The sequence below is a fragment of the Bombina bombina genome, chromosome 4, assembly GCF_027579735.1.
Source record: "Bombina bombina isolate aBomBom1 chromosome 4, aBomBom1.pri, whole genome shotgun sequence".
Taxonomy (NCBI): Eukaryota; Metazoa; Chordata; class Amphibia; order Anura; family Bombinatoridae; genus Bombina; species Bombina bombina.
In genome coordinates this window covers 691,016,338-691,034,546 of record NC_069502.1, presented here as the reverse complement: position 1 = coordinate 691,034,546, position 18,209 = coordinate 691,016,338, and the positions used below count along the sequence as shown (strand labels likewise).

The window sequence follows — 18,209 nt, the reverse complement described above, 5'->3', positions numbered from 1 at the left end:
TGACTTTAGTATTCCTTTAATGATTAAATTAAAGGCTTTATTCTCCAGGGTGTTGTATCTCTCTATATTGTAGCTTGGTTAATTCCTTCCCATAGTAGAGCACATGCAAAATCATACCGTAGTACTTGTCAGAGGTTTCTTTACTTACAGTCTTACCTTCCACTGCCAATTTTAAATACAGAACATAGTAGTATTTTGTAATGTATGATGCTGCTGTAGCTGGTTTTGTACTATCAGAAGCGAAACTGCATTTCTTGTTTGTCAAAGGCTACGTAACTCAACACATGGGATACATTTTGAATAGTTTAACTTAACTCCAGAATGGGAACTGTACAAATTCAATTAATAACGTGATTACAGGGTTTAAAAGTTTGTTTTTCTGCCTTATTATTTTTAAATGGAGCTAAAACATTAGCTACTACAGACCCATATTATTTTTACAACTGATCATAAAGACTAAAACGCTGTATTATGTGACTAGGCATTTGTCAATTTAAAATGTATTTTATTTTTTTATTTTTATTCTTCTGGTTCAGATTGTTTTAAATAGCCCCTTTTTCTTACTTCAATTTAGTACCGTGTGGAATCAATGATGCTTCGTATTGCCAAGCCAATGAATTACATCCCTGTCACTCCCAGTGCCCAACAACGGTCTCAAATGAGAGCCCCTCAGTGTATTCCTCTTGTGATGGAACCAGAGTCAAAATTCTACAGCAATTCCATTTTAGTTTTGGATTTTCAGTCATTGTACCCATCCATTGTAATAGCTTATAACTATTGTTACTCTACTTGCCTTGGAAACATGGAATACCTTGGAAAGTAAGTTTTTTTTTTTTTTAATTTATTAAGACTACTAATATGATAGCTTAATAAAAGCACTAGGACTGTAAAGGATAAAAAAAAAAAGTTTAATAAATGTGTTAATCCTTTTTGAAAATGTTTAGTTGAAATTCATTGTTTTCTTTTATTATATATATACTGTATGTCATATAATTTTTCTTGTGAGCTATTGCTTGGCCTTCCATAAAAGGGGCGTCTATATTCATTGCCCCTCTCTGTATGGGGATTGGTCAAAAACCTGATCTCAGCCAGGTTGTATTTAATGTTGAATTTGACTAAAAAAAACTTTACATGGGAGGCTACAGACATTTGTGTAAATGACCATTCTCTTAACTCCCTAGAGACAGAAATCTATTCTGGTACAGTAATAGGTTTTTCTATTTTCTTCACAATATTAGAATATTTGTTATTTCTTAGTTTAAGGGAAGGTTTGATCAACAAAATGTGAATCTACTTTAAATACTTCTCTCTATCCTTAAAAGTACATACTGGTGTAAAAAATATAAATGGAGACTAAATTGTAAGCCAATCCTGTGTATTTGCTCAGGAGCTGTAAGGTGGATAAACACAAAGCTAGACGCAAGCTAAAGCGCAAGAATAATAATAAATAAAATAATGAAATGCTGTAATGCAGGGGACAGAGCTAGCAGCCAAAGCAGTGAGCCATGTTTCTCCTGCTCTTTATGCATAAAAGCCATAGCAGCCATATGGACCACTCACTCACGGTTTGCCTGAACTGAGGGTTTTTTCTGTAATGGCATGTGATGTGTATGAATTTGTCTCTCTTAAAGTTCTTCTAATTTAACTCACATTTACTGTTGCTCACAATTATTGCAACATTTGCTGCCTTTTAATAAAGGGACACTGAACCCAAAATTTTTCTTTCGTGATTTAGATAGAGCATGCAATTTTAAACAACTTTCTAATTTACTTCTATTATGAATTTTTCTTTGTTCTCTTGCTTTCTTTATTTGAAAAAGAAGCCATATAAGCTATTTTTTGGGTTCAGAACCATGGAAAGCACTTGTTTATTGGTAGGTCAATTTACCCAATTTACCCACCAATCAGCAAGAACAACACAATGTGTTCACCAAAAATGGGCCGGCATCTAAACTTACATTCTTGCATTTCAAATAAAGATACCAAGAGAATGAAAATAATTTGATAATAGGAGTAAATTTGAAAGTTTCTTAAAATTGCATGCTTTATCTGAATCACGATAGAAAAAAATTGGGTTCAGTGTCCCTTTAACTGCTAAACTTCCTACTGCAGAGCCATCACCTCCCCCCACCCCAAGGATTGATTGCATAGCTGAGAGGTCTTGAATATACCTCGGCGAGGTTTGTGCTCCAGTTATTCTATGGTATCAAATGCATACTTCCAAGGATAGTGTTTACTATATTATATTTAGCCTGTACTCGCCTTTATGTAGTGTGTGTCTGTGTGTGTGTGTATGTGAAGAACCTTTGGAGGTGTTTTGGAGTTTCTCCCTCTCCCTTAATGCCATTATTCTCACCCTAAATGGATATATCCATTTCCTTTTCCCTTCTTCTTGCCCCTTGTGGGTAAATCCCTAAGGGAGGTGGAGACCCTGAATTAGGTCTGGCCCCACACCTGAAACAAAGTTTCCACTTGAGATATGTGTCTTTCCTTCCATAAGGCAGGGAGAATCCACGACTTAATTCCTTACTGTTGGGAAATACAACACCTGACCACCAGGAGGAGGCAAAGACACCCCAGCCAAAGGCTTAAATATCCCTCCCACTTCTCTTATCCCCCAGTCATTCTTTGCCTTTCGTCACTATAGGAGGTGGCAGAGAAGTGTCAGAAGATTTGGATAGTCCTGTAATGGGTATGTTCCCTTCAAGAAAGGACTGGAGTTTTAAGTAATCATGTCAACCTCCCAGTGAGATTTATGATGAAAGTTAGAGTCTGGAGATGCAGGGTAAGTTTTTCTGCGAACCCATCCAGACTGCTGCCTAACAGCTCCTGGGCAATCAGTGTTGACAAGTTCACTGCTTGCTGTTACACACTCAAGTCCATGTCAGAGGCGTTGCTGCAAGACTGTCACACTTGAGTGGCTGTGTCTGTTTCACAGCATAGATCCTGGAGGTAAGATCATTTTATATATACTCCTTTGTTATACAGGGTCACAGTGTGGCTCCTTTATGCCTCGGTAGGATCAAGGGTTAATATCTCCTTCAGGGAGATTATTTGAACAGCAAAGGGTTATTTATAACTGCTTTTATGTGAGAGTTTTTTGGGCTCATAGACTGAGTGTGCTTTTGGCTTGGATCAAACAGGTTTCACTTTCACTTTGGTGTGTTGCGCAGCTCATAATAGCTTGGCGCCTTTTTCATAGCAGGGGAAGTCCTGTCCTCCGCACCATGTAACCGAGTGCAGTCTTTAAGTTTTTCCAACGATCTTGCTATGAACATCGCTCCTAAGGAGAGCGTTTTCTCTGTTAGCTGCCTGGGTCTAGGAGGTGGTGAGTGCCCCAGCCATTGGGATTATAAAGGTGCAATTTTTTTTAATAAAGTGTTAACTGTCCTTCTGTGAAGATATCCTAGCTATGGAGGACTCTGATATTACATTAGAAGGTTCTGCTCCTTCTGTACTGATTAATAATTTCTGTTTATATTGTGAGGAGGCCGTGGTTTGCCCGCCTGCTCATTTTTGTTCCATTTGCCTAAGCACTGTTCTAAAGTCTAAGAAGGGAGACAGGCCTGCTAATACTCCATAGCGCTATTAGCCCCTCTAAGCCGTCTACCTCTCAGGAATCTGGGTCCCGAGAGATTACTACCCTTTCTACACTAACAGCTCCACATGCAGTTCCTTGCGGCTCATCTAATCCTCCATCTGGAGGGGGCTTTTTTCCTGCGGACTTTGCCGCGCAGTTACAATCAGCAATGTCTGTGGCCCTGATTGCCTTACTTCGCTCTAACAAACGCAAGATAAAGGTTAAACATAGTTCTCCTGACTTAGAGTAATCTAAATATTTGTCGGATTTAGCTTCTATGCCCCAGCTATCAGAGGATGAGTTAACCTCTGTAGCTTCAGAGGGTGAACTTTCTGAGTTGGAGACTTCAGTTTCTAAACCTCCTTCAGCGGAGGAACCCTCCTTTAGATTTAAAATTGAGCATCTGCGTTTTTTATTAAAGGAGGTTCTGTCTACGCTTGAGGTTCCAGAGGCTACACTCCCTGAGGAACCCAAAATCCCTAAATTAGACAGGGTTTATGAAGACAGGAAGGTTCCTCTGACTTTTCCTGTGCCAGTTAAGATGGCGAACATTATTAGTAACGAATGGGAAAGAATAGGAACTTCTATTTCCCCCCCCCCTTGTCTACTTTTATAAAATTATTCCCGGTCCCTGACTCTGACTTGTGGGGTTCCATCCCTAAGGTGGATAGTGCTAGTGATAGTCTCTGGCTAAGTGTACTATTATCCCTCTGGAGGATAGTTCTTCTTTTAGAGAGCCTATGGATAAGAAAATTGAAACCTTTCTGAGGAAGATGTTTCAAAATACAGGGTTTTTATTTCAACCGGCGGCAGCTGGAGCTGCGGTTGCTGGAGCAGCTACCTACTGGTGCGACACTCTGTCGGAGCTCATTGAGGTTGGAGACTTCCCTCGAGGATATTCATGAGAGAATTAAGGCTCTGAGAATTGCTAACTCCTTCATCTGTGACGTGAATAGGCAGATTATTCGCATAAATGCAAAGGCTTCTGGCTTTGCAGTCCTAGCCCGCCGGGCTCTCTGGTTGAAGTCTTGGTCTGCGGATATGACTTCAAATCCAGACTCCTTTCTCTTCCGTTCAAGGGGAAGATTTTATTTGGTCACGGGCTGGACTCCATTATTTCTACAATTACTGGAGGGAAAGGTGCCTTCCTACCACATAAGAAGAATAGACCTAAGAAGAAAAGGCCTAAATTACGGCAATTGTCTAATTTTGGTTCTGACAAATCACAACAACAGCAATCTTCCTCCAAGTCCGAGCAGCCCAAGAGTACATGGAAGCCGGCTCAATCCTGGAATAAGTCCAAACAGACTAAGAAGACCACGGCGAACAAATCGGCATGAACGGATGGCCCGGGATCGGATCGAGTAGGGGGCAGGCTGTCTCTTTTTTCAGACACTTAGTTCCAGGATGTATAGGATCCTTGGGTCCTGAAGGTTGTAGTCTCATCCACCCAGGGGCAGATTCCTTCTCCTTAGTCTGTCTACATGACAGAAAAGAGGGCTGCCTTCTTAGGTTGTGTACGGGATCTCTCCTCTCTAGCAGTAATTGTCCTGGTACCTACAGCAGAAAGAGGTTTGGGGTTTTATTCAAACCTTTTCGTGGTTCCAAAGAAGGAGGGAACTTTTCATCCAATTTTGGACCTAAAGTGCCTAAACAAGTTTCTGAGTGTTCCCTCTTTCAAGATGGAGACCATACAGTCAATCCTTCCTCTGTTTTAGGAAGGACAGTTTATGACCACAATAGACCTGAAGGATGCATACCTTCACGTTCCGATACACAGGGAACATTTTCAGTTCCTAAACCTATAACTAGGCTCCTCTGCCGCCGGAGGTTTAGATGACACGGACTCCGACCCAGAAGGGTCCTCCGAAGAGTCGAAGTGGGCCTCGTCATCATATAGAGCCTCTGGATCTTTCATCGGCGATGACAAACCCTGGGCCGGGCCGCTATGATAAACCTTGCGCTTAGCAGAACGTGGTAAGGCATGGATCACTTTTGAAACCGGCAATTCCAGTTTGTCCGCAAAGTCTGACGGCCAGCAAATCTCTCCCGAAGGAGTAACGGTTGGACCCCGGGGTGCTGCATGTGCAATCGGAGATTAATGTAGGGAGCGCACCTCCCAGATCGAAGAACCCTCAGAGGTGGACGGCTCAGTAGTACTAGTTATCCGTTTACCTTTAGATGTGGTAATTTTATCAAGGCATGTGGAACATAGTTGAGCAATCTAATCTACCAGAACCTTCTCACAATAAACACAGGAATGAGACTTTGTTAAGGAGGGAGAGCCCTCTAACGCGTCAGTCCTCCATCGCTTGTGCTTATGGGTAGACTAACTTAATTTACAAAAACGCACCTTTATACACCAATGGCCGGGCACTCATCACCTCCTAGGACCCGGACTACAGAAACCGCTACGTCTCCTTCGCCGCAGATCAACAGAGAAGGATAGATAGACACACCCAGACACGTGGAATGCCTGGCAGGACCGCCCCTGCACTAGGGAAAATCGCGCCAAAAATGGTCGCGCAAGATTCCCGCAAGTAACCTGAAAGTTCTATACATTGCCAGAGCCTCATCTTGCACATAACGCAGCAATGACACAATAAACAATATCATGTATAACCCCCCCTGTTCAATAATCCCCCTTGCAGGAATATTAACCCTCGATTCTGTAAAGATAAAAAGGCGCCACACTGTGAGCCTGTCTTCTATGTTATCATAATTAATAAAAAATGAAACAATCTTACCAGAATCTACGCCGTGGAACAGGAACATGGCCCTTCAAGTGTGACAGGTTAGTAGCGTCGTTCCTGACATGGACTTGAGTGTAGAAAGCAGGCAGCGAAACTCGTCAACGCAGATTGCTTATGGAGCTGTTAATATGAGTTGGGATGGTTTCGCAGAAAGACTCTCCCTGCATCTCCGGACTTTAACTTTCACCCGGGCCCTCACTGAGAGGCTGACAGGACTAATTAAAACTCCAGTCCCAATGCGAAGAGTACTACCCTCCGTAAGAGACTACTCCGAAACTCCGGCACTCCTCTGCCATCCTCCTGTGACGAAAGGCAAAGAATGACTGGGGGATGAGGGAAGTGGGGGAGGTATTTAAGCCTTTGGCTGGGGTGTCTTTGCCTCCTCCTGGTGGCCAGGTTCTTAATTCCCAATAATAATGAATGAAGCCGTGGACTCTCCTGCCCTTGATGGAAAAGAAATTAACTGATAATCATAATTTAAGTTATTGTTAGTTTTTAAACAATTGGGTGCTCGGACCTGTCATCGCCCTGGTTCGTCTGGTTGCTGAGGCTTTCTCTCAGCGTTTTCCCTTGTGGTTCCTGTTGCTGGTTGTTTCCGGACTTTGCAGACTTTAGGGCAGGTTCTGGGTTCTCCACTTCCAGGGAACTTAGGCTATGACCTTTGGTCTGGCTAGTTGACCTGGTCACGGTTGCCCAGGTTTTCTGTGTGCTGATGCTCATGGGGCTTGCCTTACGCTTCTTGAACGGTTTCCTTTGGGCAGTTGGCTAAAGTAACCTGATGGCTTTGCAGTTCAGCAGGCGAAGGGTTTGCAGGGTATCTGCTGCAGCTATTGCACCTTGTCGGTGTGCTAGCAGGCTATTTTCTAAGGGGATTCCTTTCAAGTTCATCTGCGTTGGAGATTGATCTCTTGTTCAGCTTGTGTCTTGTGGGCAGGTGCTCTGTATTTAATGGCCCCTTTTTCTTAGGGGGGCTTGTTCTCCTCACGGAGGTGTGGTCCTTGTCTTAGGGCTTCTCCTACATTCAGGAGGTGGAACAGAGGATTTAACCTATGTTGAAGGGAGACATGATGTCTGGTTTGTTCTGTTCTATCTGGAGTCTTGCTGGCTCTGCGTTGAGACTATGTTTGGCCTTTTTTTGCTAGATTTGGGTCTTGGGCCTTGTCGACTGTCTCTGAGGAGTTTCGGGGCACCCGAACTCTGTTGTAATGGCTGGGGCCATTCTTCCGCTCTTTTGGGAGCTGGTGTTGGGGTTCTTTTGTTCCCCTGTTTTCAGACCTGCCGACGCTTGGGCTGGTCCGGCTGGGAGTAGGTTCTGAGATTGTTGTTCATCTTCGGGGGAACAGTGGGCCTAGTTGAGGTTCTGTGCTTCTCCCTTTTTGAGACCTAAGTGTCGGTCTGGCGGCTTAGATTGCCTGGAGTGTGCTCTTTATCTTGGAGTTTTTGCAATCTGATCTCTTGTTTGGCCATTTTTTACTTCTCTGCAAGTATTTCTTTCTCTGTCATCCTGATGATGACTGCGTGTTCTTGACTCAGGTATTTACCTCGTCTGGGTCTGCTACACGTATTATGTGTTGAATACTTCAGTATTCTAAGTTCTGACGTTTTGAGGACTCCGTCATTAGTTGTCTTTCTCTGTGCTTCGCATGATGTTGAGAGGAAAGTTTTCTCTGTGCTGATGCCCGGTCAGGACCCATTTGGGTCTTTGTGAGCTGGGCTCACTCTGGGAGTTCTTTCTTTTATGGAATCGTGGTGACCTTTCCGTTTCCATTTGGTTCTCCTTGCCTTATTCCTTTGAGAGTTTTGGGTTGGTGTTCCCTTTGCTAGTGAAGGGGCTGTGGTTGGGGACCGACTGCTGGGCGATGGTGTCTCCTGGAGGACTGTTGGTTCAGTTGAGTCTGATTTTGCGGTCTCTAGCTAGGCTTCCGGGCTATCTGCGGGACAGTGTCCTTGGGCCTTTTTTCTTTTCAATGTTTCTCGGCTTCGGACGAAGCAGGGTTTTGTTGGGTAGTGGTTTCAGGCCTGGTGCCTTTAGAATGGGCCACCTTTTGTACCCTCCCGTCTTGGCATTCAGTGTCCTCTATATAGCTTGGGTATTGTTTTCCCAAAAGTAAGGAATGCAGCTGTGGACTCTTTCCATTTATGAAGAAAAACTTAAAGGGACATAAAACTCATATGCTAAATCACTTGAAACTGATGCCGTATAACTGTAAAAAGCTGACAGGAAAATATCACCTGAGCATCTCTATGTAAAAAAGGAGATATTTTACCTCACAATCTCCTCAGCTCAGCAGAGTAAGTTCTGTGTAAAAAGATATACTCAGCTGTTGCTCAGCTGCAGGTAAAAAAAATAATAAAAATGAAGAAATGAACAGCAGCCAATCAGCATCAGCAGTGCTGAGGTCATGAACTTTTACTGTGATCTCATGAGATTTGACTTAACTCTCATGAGATTTCATTGTAAACTTCCCTAATCTGAATAGGGAAATAATATGAGAGTGCACGAGGCTCATCCTTTCAGCTGTCCCGGGACAGACATACTAATATGCTGCTTAGAAATCCTTTACAATGGGATGTGGATATTGAGGAACTTTTGAGGTAAAATATCTTTCTTTTTTTACATACAGCTATGCTTCATCATTTTCAAGTGTTTAAACATTTGGGTATTATGGCCCTTTAAATTATGCTTACCTGATAATTTTATTTTCTTTAGATGGAAAGAGTCCACAGCTCCCCACCCATATTTTTTATGTGGGGCATCTGTATTTTTATTCTTCTGGCACCTTTTCACCCTGATATTTCGTCTACTGTTTCCTTGTTCCTCGGCAGAATGACTGGGGGATGAGGGAAGTGGGAGGAGTATTTAAGCCTTTGGCTTGGGTGTCTGCCTCCTTTTGGTGGCCAGGTTCTTATTTTCCCAAAAGTAATGAATGCAGCTGTGGACTCTTTCCATCTGAAGAAAATAAAATTATCAGGTAAGCATAATTTAAGTTTTTCTGTTTTTTATAAACAAATTCAAAGTTGTCGGCACCTGCAATTTAAGGAATGTATTAGAGCTGCAACAACTAATCGATAATAATAGAGTATAAAAATAGTTGTCAACGAATCTCATAATCGATTAGTTGGTTTGCAGTTAGTTTGTCTGTGCACAGCACCAACTGCTTCACTCCAATGAGCTCCTGCACATGGTATTGTGTTTTATGGTTATGTCTTTAAGCCTATAGGACATCTACAGACATTTACTTTTCTCTTTTTCAGGACGGTATAAGTTTCTTTTTAAGTTTACAACTACTTCTGGCTTATGTGCAACCCAGAAATAATAGGAGTCATTAATTGGACTGTTTGTATTAAATCAGGTGATTTGGGACCATGCTTTGCATGATAGAGTGCCAAGCTTGTTATTTACCCCTAGTCCTAGATTAATAGGAGCTGTTGTTTGAATTGATGTGCACTATTATGTTTTTGCACAATTATTAGCCGAATGCATGCTATTACTGATTATATTTACGGTATAGATAAATGTGTATGGCTTTGTCCTGTTATTGATATATAGTCCATAGCTCTTTTGACTTTTCTTATTTTTTTTATATTTTTAATTAATTGTAATATGTACCAGATTCAACCTTCAAGTATACATCTGTTATTTTAAGAGCAGACTAGATATTTTATCCCTAACCTTATAGCTGGTTGTTTACCATTGCATATAGATATTCAAGATATTTTTATGTTTGAACAAAGTCCAGGCTTACTTTAAGAGGCCCCTTTGCATTGGTGGAGCTAACAAAGATAAATATCCCACCTTGGCGATATTGGCAAAACCCTACTCAGGCACCTCAACACCATCTGAGCACCTCTTCTCTGCTGCAGGCAAAATAGCTGTAAAAAGAGAGCCAGCCTCAGCCAGGAGCATGTGGTCATGTAGACATTTTTGCATTTCAATGCAAAGTTTCTGAAAGAGTAACAGAATGTTATAAACAGTGATAGTCTACCTATTACTAGTTCTACCTCTTTTCAAACAGTTTTGTGGTTTTGTTTTGCTTAATTAAAAAAAAATTGTTCTGCTGCTTAAAAATTGGACAACAGTTGTGTAAATGTAAAGTTTTAGTCGGAGGTTTATATTTGTAACACTCAGTATGTGGATTTTATTTTAAATATATATTTTTTAGTCGATTATTCGAAAAAATAATCGGCCGATTAATCAATTATGAAAATAATCGTTGGTTGCAGCCCTAGAATGTATGATCTATCACTATTTGTGTGTTTTCTTGGCCTAATTACTGTTGTTTTGTTTTTGTTGAAACATAACCTTTTTCATGTAACTGGTACATTGTTCTTGATCAGGTTTGAAGAGGTAACCTAACTCCATAACAAAATACATGCATAGGTCTTTGGACACCACTAATTGTGCCACTAGGAATAAAGTCTGGATCCCAAAAGATTTTGAGGTTAAAATGGCTAGTTTACCATGCTCTTTAAAAGAATGCAATAATTTAAATTTTCTGTTAGTTTAAAGGGACATTAGACACTAAATACATTTTATGCACCGCCCTCTAACCATGGGTGATGCCATTATGGAACTTGGGTTACACTGACGGTATTTGAAGGAGAGTTATAACATTTATTTAATGTTTAATGTCCCCTTTAAGAAACATACTCATTTTGGTAGAATTATGTACAGTAGATCATTTTTATTTTAGTAATAGAGGCTTAATTTTTATTGTTTGTTTTCCAGGAATGACGAATTCAAATTTGGCTGCACATCTCTGCGCATCCCTCCAGATCTACTGTACCAGACCCGGCATGATATTACAATATCTCCAAATGGAATTGCTTTTGTTAAGGTAAAAACTTTGCCATGCTTCCAAATATACAGTTCTCTTTTCCATATGGTTAATATTTTTCATTATCCATCACCATTGGTGGCTTCCATATCTCATTACTTGTAGCACCATAAAACTTAGTGTGAATATGTTCATACATGTGCAAGTTAGTTATAACTCCATAGAAAATTAGTATTCTTTCATAAGATGGTGAGAGTCCACAATCCGATACGCATTGGTTTTAACTCCTGGCTACTAGGAGGCAAAGTTTCCCCAAACTCACAAGAGCACTTCATCCCTCCTACCTCACTGGTTTGCCAGTTTAAAATTTGCCCCCCAGGAGGTGGGTGAAGAGTTGAGGTGCTCTTATGATTCTTTGTTGAGAGGTGATCTCAGACTGAGTTGAGACCCATTTTTTCCCCTTAGAAAGCTACTACTGAGAGACAGAGGTGGGTGGGCTGGAGTATGGGGTAGTGACACAATTACTCTTGATGCTGGAGTTAGTCACAGTCCTGCTACAGGTGTTGGAGGGAACAGTTTTCTTGCCTCATCCTGTTGGTTTGTCGGTATACTCCTTCATTTATATCCTCTGCTGTAATGTGCTCAGCACTGGATTGTCTACTCACTGGAAGCAGTTACTCTTCAGCAGTAAGCCCAGTGGTACAGGTGCTAGACAGGTAAGTACAGATTTCACTGGCACTCTCATAGCCCCACAGGCAATTAGTAGGGACATGGTACATCATAGCCCAGGGGACTTAGCAGACATACTCACACATTAGTCTACCTTTGTTATGGTATGTGTGTCCTGGAGACTGAGAGGACAGTAGGGAACTCTGTTTTATATTTTATTAGTCCTGGTTATTTTATTCTTTATATTTAGTGTGTCCCCCACTCTAAGGATTAATAGTGCGTATTCGATTTTATTATAGTGCATCTTGGATTTTTCTTTGCGTGCTCTAGATGTAAAGTGCTCTGGCTTTATAGCATGTTCCGTAGTAAAAGCCGATGCACAATAAAGTTTTTGTGCTCATGTTTCTGGTTAGCACGCTTAGCATTCCTAGATTTAAAAAATCTATCTTGGAAGGTTTTGTTTTTACTTGCATTTTTTTCTGCTAGAAGAGTTTGAGTTATCAGCTCTTATGATTCTCCTTATCATATTTTTCACCAAGATAAGGCGGTCTTAAAGACTAAGTTTGATTTCTCTTGTTAAGTGTGTTCAGTCCACGGGTCATCCATTACTTATGGGATATATTCTCCTTCCCAACAGGAAGTTGCAAGAGGATCACCCAAGCAGAGCTGCTATATAGCTCCTCCCCTCACATGTCATATCCAGTCATTCTCTTGCAACCCTCAACAAAGAAGGAGGTCGCGAGAGGAGTTGGAGTTTTTACTTAATTATTCTTCAATCAAAAGTTTGTTATTTTAAATGGCACCGGAGTGTGCTGTTTTTCTATCTCAGGCAGTATTTGGAAGAAGAATCTGCCTGCGTTTTTCTATGATCTTAGCAGGCGTAACTAAGATCCACTGGCTGTTCTCGACATTCTGAGGAGTGAGGTAACTTCAGAAAATGGGAATAGCATGCGGGGTCCCCCGCAAATGAGGTATGTGCAGTACAATATTTTCTGGGAATGGAATTGACTAAGAAAACACTGCTGTTACCCACATGATGTAAGTACAGCCTTAAATGCAGTAGTAGCGACTGGTATCAGGCTGATAAATGTATGCGCAGTTGAGTTATTTTCTAGGGACTAGAATTTGACTGAGAAAATACTGTTAATACTGAAATAATGCTTAAGCCTTATCTGCAGTAGAAGCGACTGGTAGCAGGCTTAGTGATAACTTTGCATGACATTGAAAAAGTTTGTTTTTAAAACGTTTACTGGCATGTTATTCGTTTTGTGAGGTACTTTGGTGATAAATCCTTTTTGGGCATGATTTTTTTCCACATGGCTAACGTATTTTTCTGCATAGAAACCGTTATATCAGGTCTCCCACTGTTGTAATATGAGTGGGAGGGGCCTTTTTTTAGCGCCTTGTTGCGCAGTTAAAATTCTAGCACAGTCTTCCTGCTTCTTCCTCCTTGATCCAGGACGTCTCTAGAGAGCTCAGAGGTCTTCAAAATTCGTTTTTGAGGGAGGTAATCAGTCACAGCAGACCTGTGACAGTGTGTTTGACTGTGATAAAAGCGTTAAATCTTAATTTGATATCCGTTTTTGGGTATTGAGGGGTTAATCATCCTTTTGCTAATGGGTGCAATCCTCTGCTAATTAATACATTTACCGTTAAGAATTGTTGACTATAACTGAATTAGTTCTTTGTTAATTCAACTGTGTTTTCTAAAAGCGCTGCAGCGTTTTTTATATTGCTTGTAAACTTATTGAAAGTAATTTCCAAGCTTGCTAGCTTCATTGCTAGTCTGTTTAAACATGTCTGATACAGAGGAATCTGCTTGTTCATTATGTTCAAAAGCCGATGTGGAGCCCAATAGAAATATGTGTACCAATTGTATTGATATTACTTTGAATAAAAGTCAATCTGTACCGATAAAGAAATTATCACCAGACAACGAGGGGGAAGTTATGCCGTCTAACTCTCCTCACGTGTCAGTACCTTCGTCTCCCGCTCGGGAGGTGCGTGAGATTGAGACGCCAAGTACATCAAGGCACTTACAAATCACTTTACATGATATGGCTAATGTTATGAAAGAAGTATTATACAATATGCCCGAGTTAAGAGGCAAGCGCGATAGCTCTGGGTTAAGGACAGAGCGCGCCGATGACACGAGAGCCATGTCTGATACTGCGTCACAATTTGCAGAACATGAGGACGGAGAGCTTCATTCTGTGGGTGACGGTTCTGATTCGGGGAGACCGGATTCAGAAATTTAAAATTTTAAATTTAAGCTTGAGAACCTCCGCGTGTTGCTAGGGGAGGTGTTAGCGGCTCTGAATGATTGTGACACGGTGGCAATCCCAGAGAAATTATGTAGGCTGGATAAATACTATGCGGTACCGGTGTGTACTGACGTTTTTCCTATACCAAAAAGGCTTACAGAAATTATTAGTAAGGAGTGGGATAGACCTGGTGTGCCCTTTTCCCCTCCTCCGATATTTAGAAAAATGTTCCCTATAAACGCCGCCACACGAGACTTATGGCAGACGGTCCCTAAGGTGGAGGGAGCAGTTTCTACTTTAGCCAAGCGTACCACTATCCCGGTGGAGGATAGTTGTGCTTTCTCAGATCCAATGGATAAAAAATTAGAGGGTTACCTTAAGAAAATGTTTGTTCAACAAGGTTTTATATTACAGCCTCTTGCATGCATTGCGCCTGTCACTGCTGCAGCGGCATTCTGGTTTGAGTCTCTGGAAGAGGCGATTCGCACAGCACCATTGGATGAGACTTTGAGCAAGCTTAGAACGCTTAAGCTAGCTAATGCGTTTGTTTCGGATGCCGTAGTGCATTTAACCAAACTTACGGCTAAGAATTCCGGATTCGCCATACAGGCGCGCAGAGCGCTATGGCTTAAATCCTGGTCAGCAGATGTAACTTCTAAATCTAAACTACTGAATATTCCTTTCAAAGGGCAGACCTTATTCGGGCCCGGCTTGAAGGAAATTATTGCTGACATTACTGGAGGTAAGGGCCACTCCCTTCCTCAGGACAGGGCCAAATCCAAGGCCAAACAGTCTAATTTTCGTGCCTTTCGTAATTTCAAGGCAGGAGCAGCATCAACTTCCTCCGCTCCAAAACAGGAAGGAACTACTGCTAGTTACAGACAAGGTTGGAAAGGCAACCAGTCATGGAACAAGGGCAAGCAGGCCAGAAAGCCTACTTCCGCCCCTAAGACAGCATGAAGACAGGGCCCCCTTTCCGGAGACGGATCTAGTGGGGGGCAGACTTTCTCTCTTTGCCCAGGCTTGGGCAAGAGATGTACAGGATCCCTGGACGTTGGAGATTATATCTCAGGGATACCTTCTGGATTTCAAAACTTCTCCTCCTCAAGGGAGGTTTCATCTGTCAAGGTTATCAACAAACCTAGTAAAGAAAGAGGCATTTCTACAATGTGTACAAGACCTCTTAGTGATGGGAGTGATCCACCCAGTTCCGCGAACGGAACAAGGGCTAGGGTTTTACTCAAATCTGTTTGTGGTTCCCAAAAAGGAGGGAACCTTCAGACCAATCTTAGACTTAAAAATCTTAAACAAATTCCTAAGGGTTCCATCGTTCAAGATGGAAACCATTCGGACCATCCTACCCATAATCCAAGAGGGTCAATATATGACCACAGTGGACTTAAAGGATGCCTACCTTCACATACCGATTCACAAAGATCATTATCGGTACCTAAGGTTTGCCTTTCTAGACAGGCATTACCAGTTTGTAGCTCTTCCCTTCAGGTTAGCTACGGCTCCGAGAATTTTTACAAAGATTCTGGGTTCGCTTCTGGCGGTACTAAGACCGCGAGGCATTGCGGTGGCTCCGTACCTAGACGACATTCTGATACAAGCGTCAAGTTTTCAAAATGCAAAATCTCATACAGAGATAGTTCTAGCATTTCTGAGGTCGCATGGGTGGAAAGTGAACATGGAAAAGAGTTCTCTGTTTCCACTCACAAGGGTCCCCTTCCTAGGGACTCTTATAGATTCTGTAGAGATGAAGATTTACCTGACGGAGTCCAGGTTGTCAAAAATTCTAAATGCTTGCCGTGTCCTTCATTCCATTCCAAGCCCATCAGTAGCTCAGTGCATGGAAGTAATCGGCTTAATGGTCGCGGCAATGGACATAGTGCCATTTGCGCGCCTGCATCTCAGACCGCTGCAATTATGCATGCTAAGTCAGTGGAATGGGGATTACTCAGATCTGTCCCCTTTACTGTATCTGGACCAGGAGACCAGGGATTCTCTTCTCTGGTGGTTGTCTCGGGTTCATCTGTCCAAAGGAATGACCTTTCGCAGACCAGATTGGACGATTGTAACAACAGATGCCAGCTTACTAGGCTGGGGCGCAGTCTGGAACTCCCTAAAGGCTCAGGGATCGTGGACTCAGGAGGAGAAACTCCTTCCAATAAACATTCTGGAATTAAGAGCAATATTCAATGCTCTCCTAGCTTGGCCTCAGTTAGCAACACTGAGTTTCATCAGGTTTCAGTCGGACAACATCACGACTGTAGCCTACATCAATCATCAAGGAGGAACCAGGAGTTCCCTAGCGATGTTAGAAGTCTCAAAGATAATTCGCTGGGCAGAGTCTCACTCTTGCCACCTGTCAGCGATCTACATCCCAGGCGTGGAGAACTGGGAGGCGGACTTTCTAAGTCGCCAGACTTTTCATCCGGGGGAGTGGGAACTTCATCCGGAGATATTTGCTCAACTAATTCTTCGTTGGGGCAAACCGGAACTGGATCTCATGGCATCTCGCCAGAATGCCAAGCTTCCGTGCTACGGATCCAGGTCCAGGGACCCGGGAGCGGTGCTGATAGATGCACTAGCAGCCCCTTGGGTTTTCAACATGGCTTATGTGTTTCCACCTTTTCCGTTACTGCCTCGACTGATTGCCAAGATCAAACAGGAGAGAGCATCAGTGATTCTGATAGCGCCTGCGTGGCCACGCAGGACCTGGTATGCAGACCTAGTGGACATGTCGTCCTGTCCACCATGGTCTCTGCCTCTGAGGCAGGACCTTCTAATTCAGGGTCCTTTCAACCATCCAAATCTAATTTCTCTGAGGCTGACTGCGTGGAGATTGAACGCTTGATTCTATCGAAGCGTGGTTTCTCGGAGTCGGTTATTGATACATTAATACAGGCTCGGAAACCTGTGACCAGAAAAATTTACCATAAGATATGGCGTAAATATTTATATTGGTGTGAATCCAAGAGTTACTCATGGAGTAAGGTTAAGATTCCTAGGATATTGTCTTTTCTACAAGAGGGTTTAGAAAAGGGTTTATCCGCTAGTTCGCTAAAGGGACAGATTTCTGCTCTGTCTATTCTTTTACACAAGCGTCTGGCAGAGAATCCAGACGTCCAGGCTTTTTGTCAGGCTTTGGCCAGGATTAAGCCTGTGTTTAAGACTGTTGCTCCTCCGTGGAGCTTAAACTTGGTTCTTAGAGTTCTTCAGGGTGTTCCGTTTGAACCCCTTCATTCCATTGATATTAAGCTTTTATCTTGGAAAGTTCTGTTTTTGATGGCTATTTCCTCGGCTCGAAGAGTCTCTGAGTTATCTGCCTTACATTGTGATTCTCCTTATCTGATCTTTCATTCAGACAAGGTAGTCTTGCGTACTAAACCTGGGTTTTTACCTAAGGTTGTTTCTAACAGGAATATCAATCAAGAGATTGTTGTTCCATCATTATGTCCTAATCCTTCTTCAAAGAAGGAACGTCTTTTGCATAATCTAGACGTGGTCCGTGCCCTGAAGTTCTACTTGCAGGCAACTAAAGATTTTCGGCAAACTTCTTCTCTGTTTGTCGTTTACTCTGGACAGAGGAGAGGTCAAAAGGCTTCGGCTACCTCTCTCTCTTTTTGGCTTCGTAGCATAATACGTTTAGCCTATGAGACTGCTGGACAGCAGCCTCCTGAAAGAATTACAGCTCATTCCACTAGAGCTGTGGCTTCCACCAGGCAGGTTCTAAATTTTAAATTATAACTCCAGTCACCACTGCACCCTATAGTTTCTCCTTTCTCGTCTTGTTTCGGGAGAAATGACTGGATATGACATGTGAGGGGAGGAGCTATATAGCAGCTCTGCTTGGGTGATCCTCTTGCAACTTCCTGTTGGGAAGGAGAATATATCCCATAAGTAATGGATGACCCGTGGACTGAACACACTTCAAGAGAAATAAATTTATCAGGTAAGCATAAATTATGTTTTCTTAACAAAAGTGTCTGCTGATAATATTGATCAATAGATTGTAGTTCCTTCTTTTTGTCCTAATCCTCAAAATTCAAAGGAAAGACTTTTAAATAATGTGGATGTCGTAAGGGATTTAAACATTTTTACCTACTGGCTACCAAAGGTTTTAGAAAATCCTGTCTGTTCATTCATTTCTTGGGTCCAC

The 18,209-nt window shown here is 42.2% G+C and overlaps 1 protein-coding gene across 1 annotated transcript in view; it reads left to right on the top strand.

Moving 5' to 3' along the window:
• REV3L (REV3 like, DNA directed polymerase zeta catalytic subunit) overlaps positions 1-18,209 on the top strand; it is a 471,052-nt gene that overhangs the window by 396,395 nt on the left and 56,448 nt on the right. The window contains exons 23-24 of the mRNA XM_053710865.1: positions 575-819; positions 11,063-11,171. Of these exons, the coding sequence (XP_053566840.1) occupies positions 575-819; positions 11,063-11,171 (354 nt within the window). The remainder of the gene's footprint in view (positions 1-574; positions 820-11,062; positions 11,172-18,209) is intronic.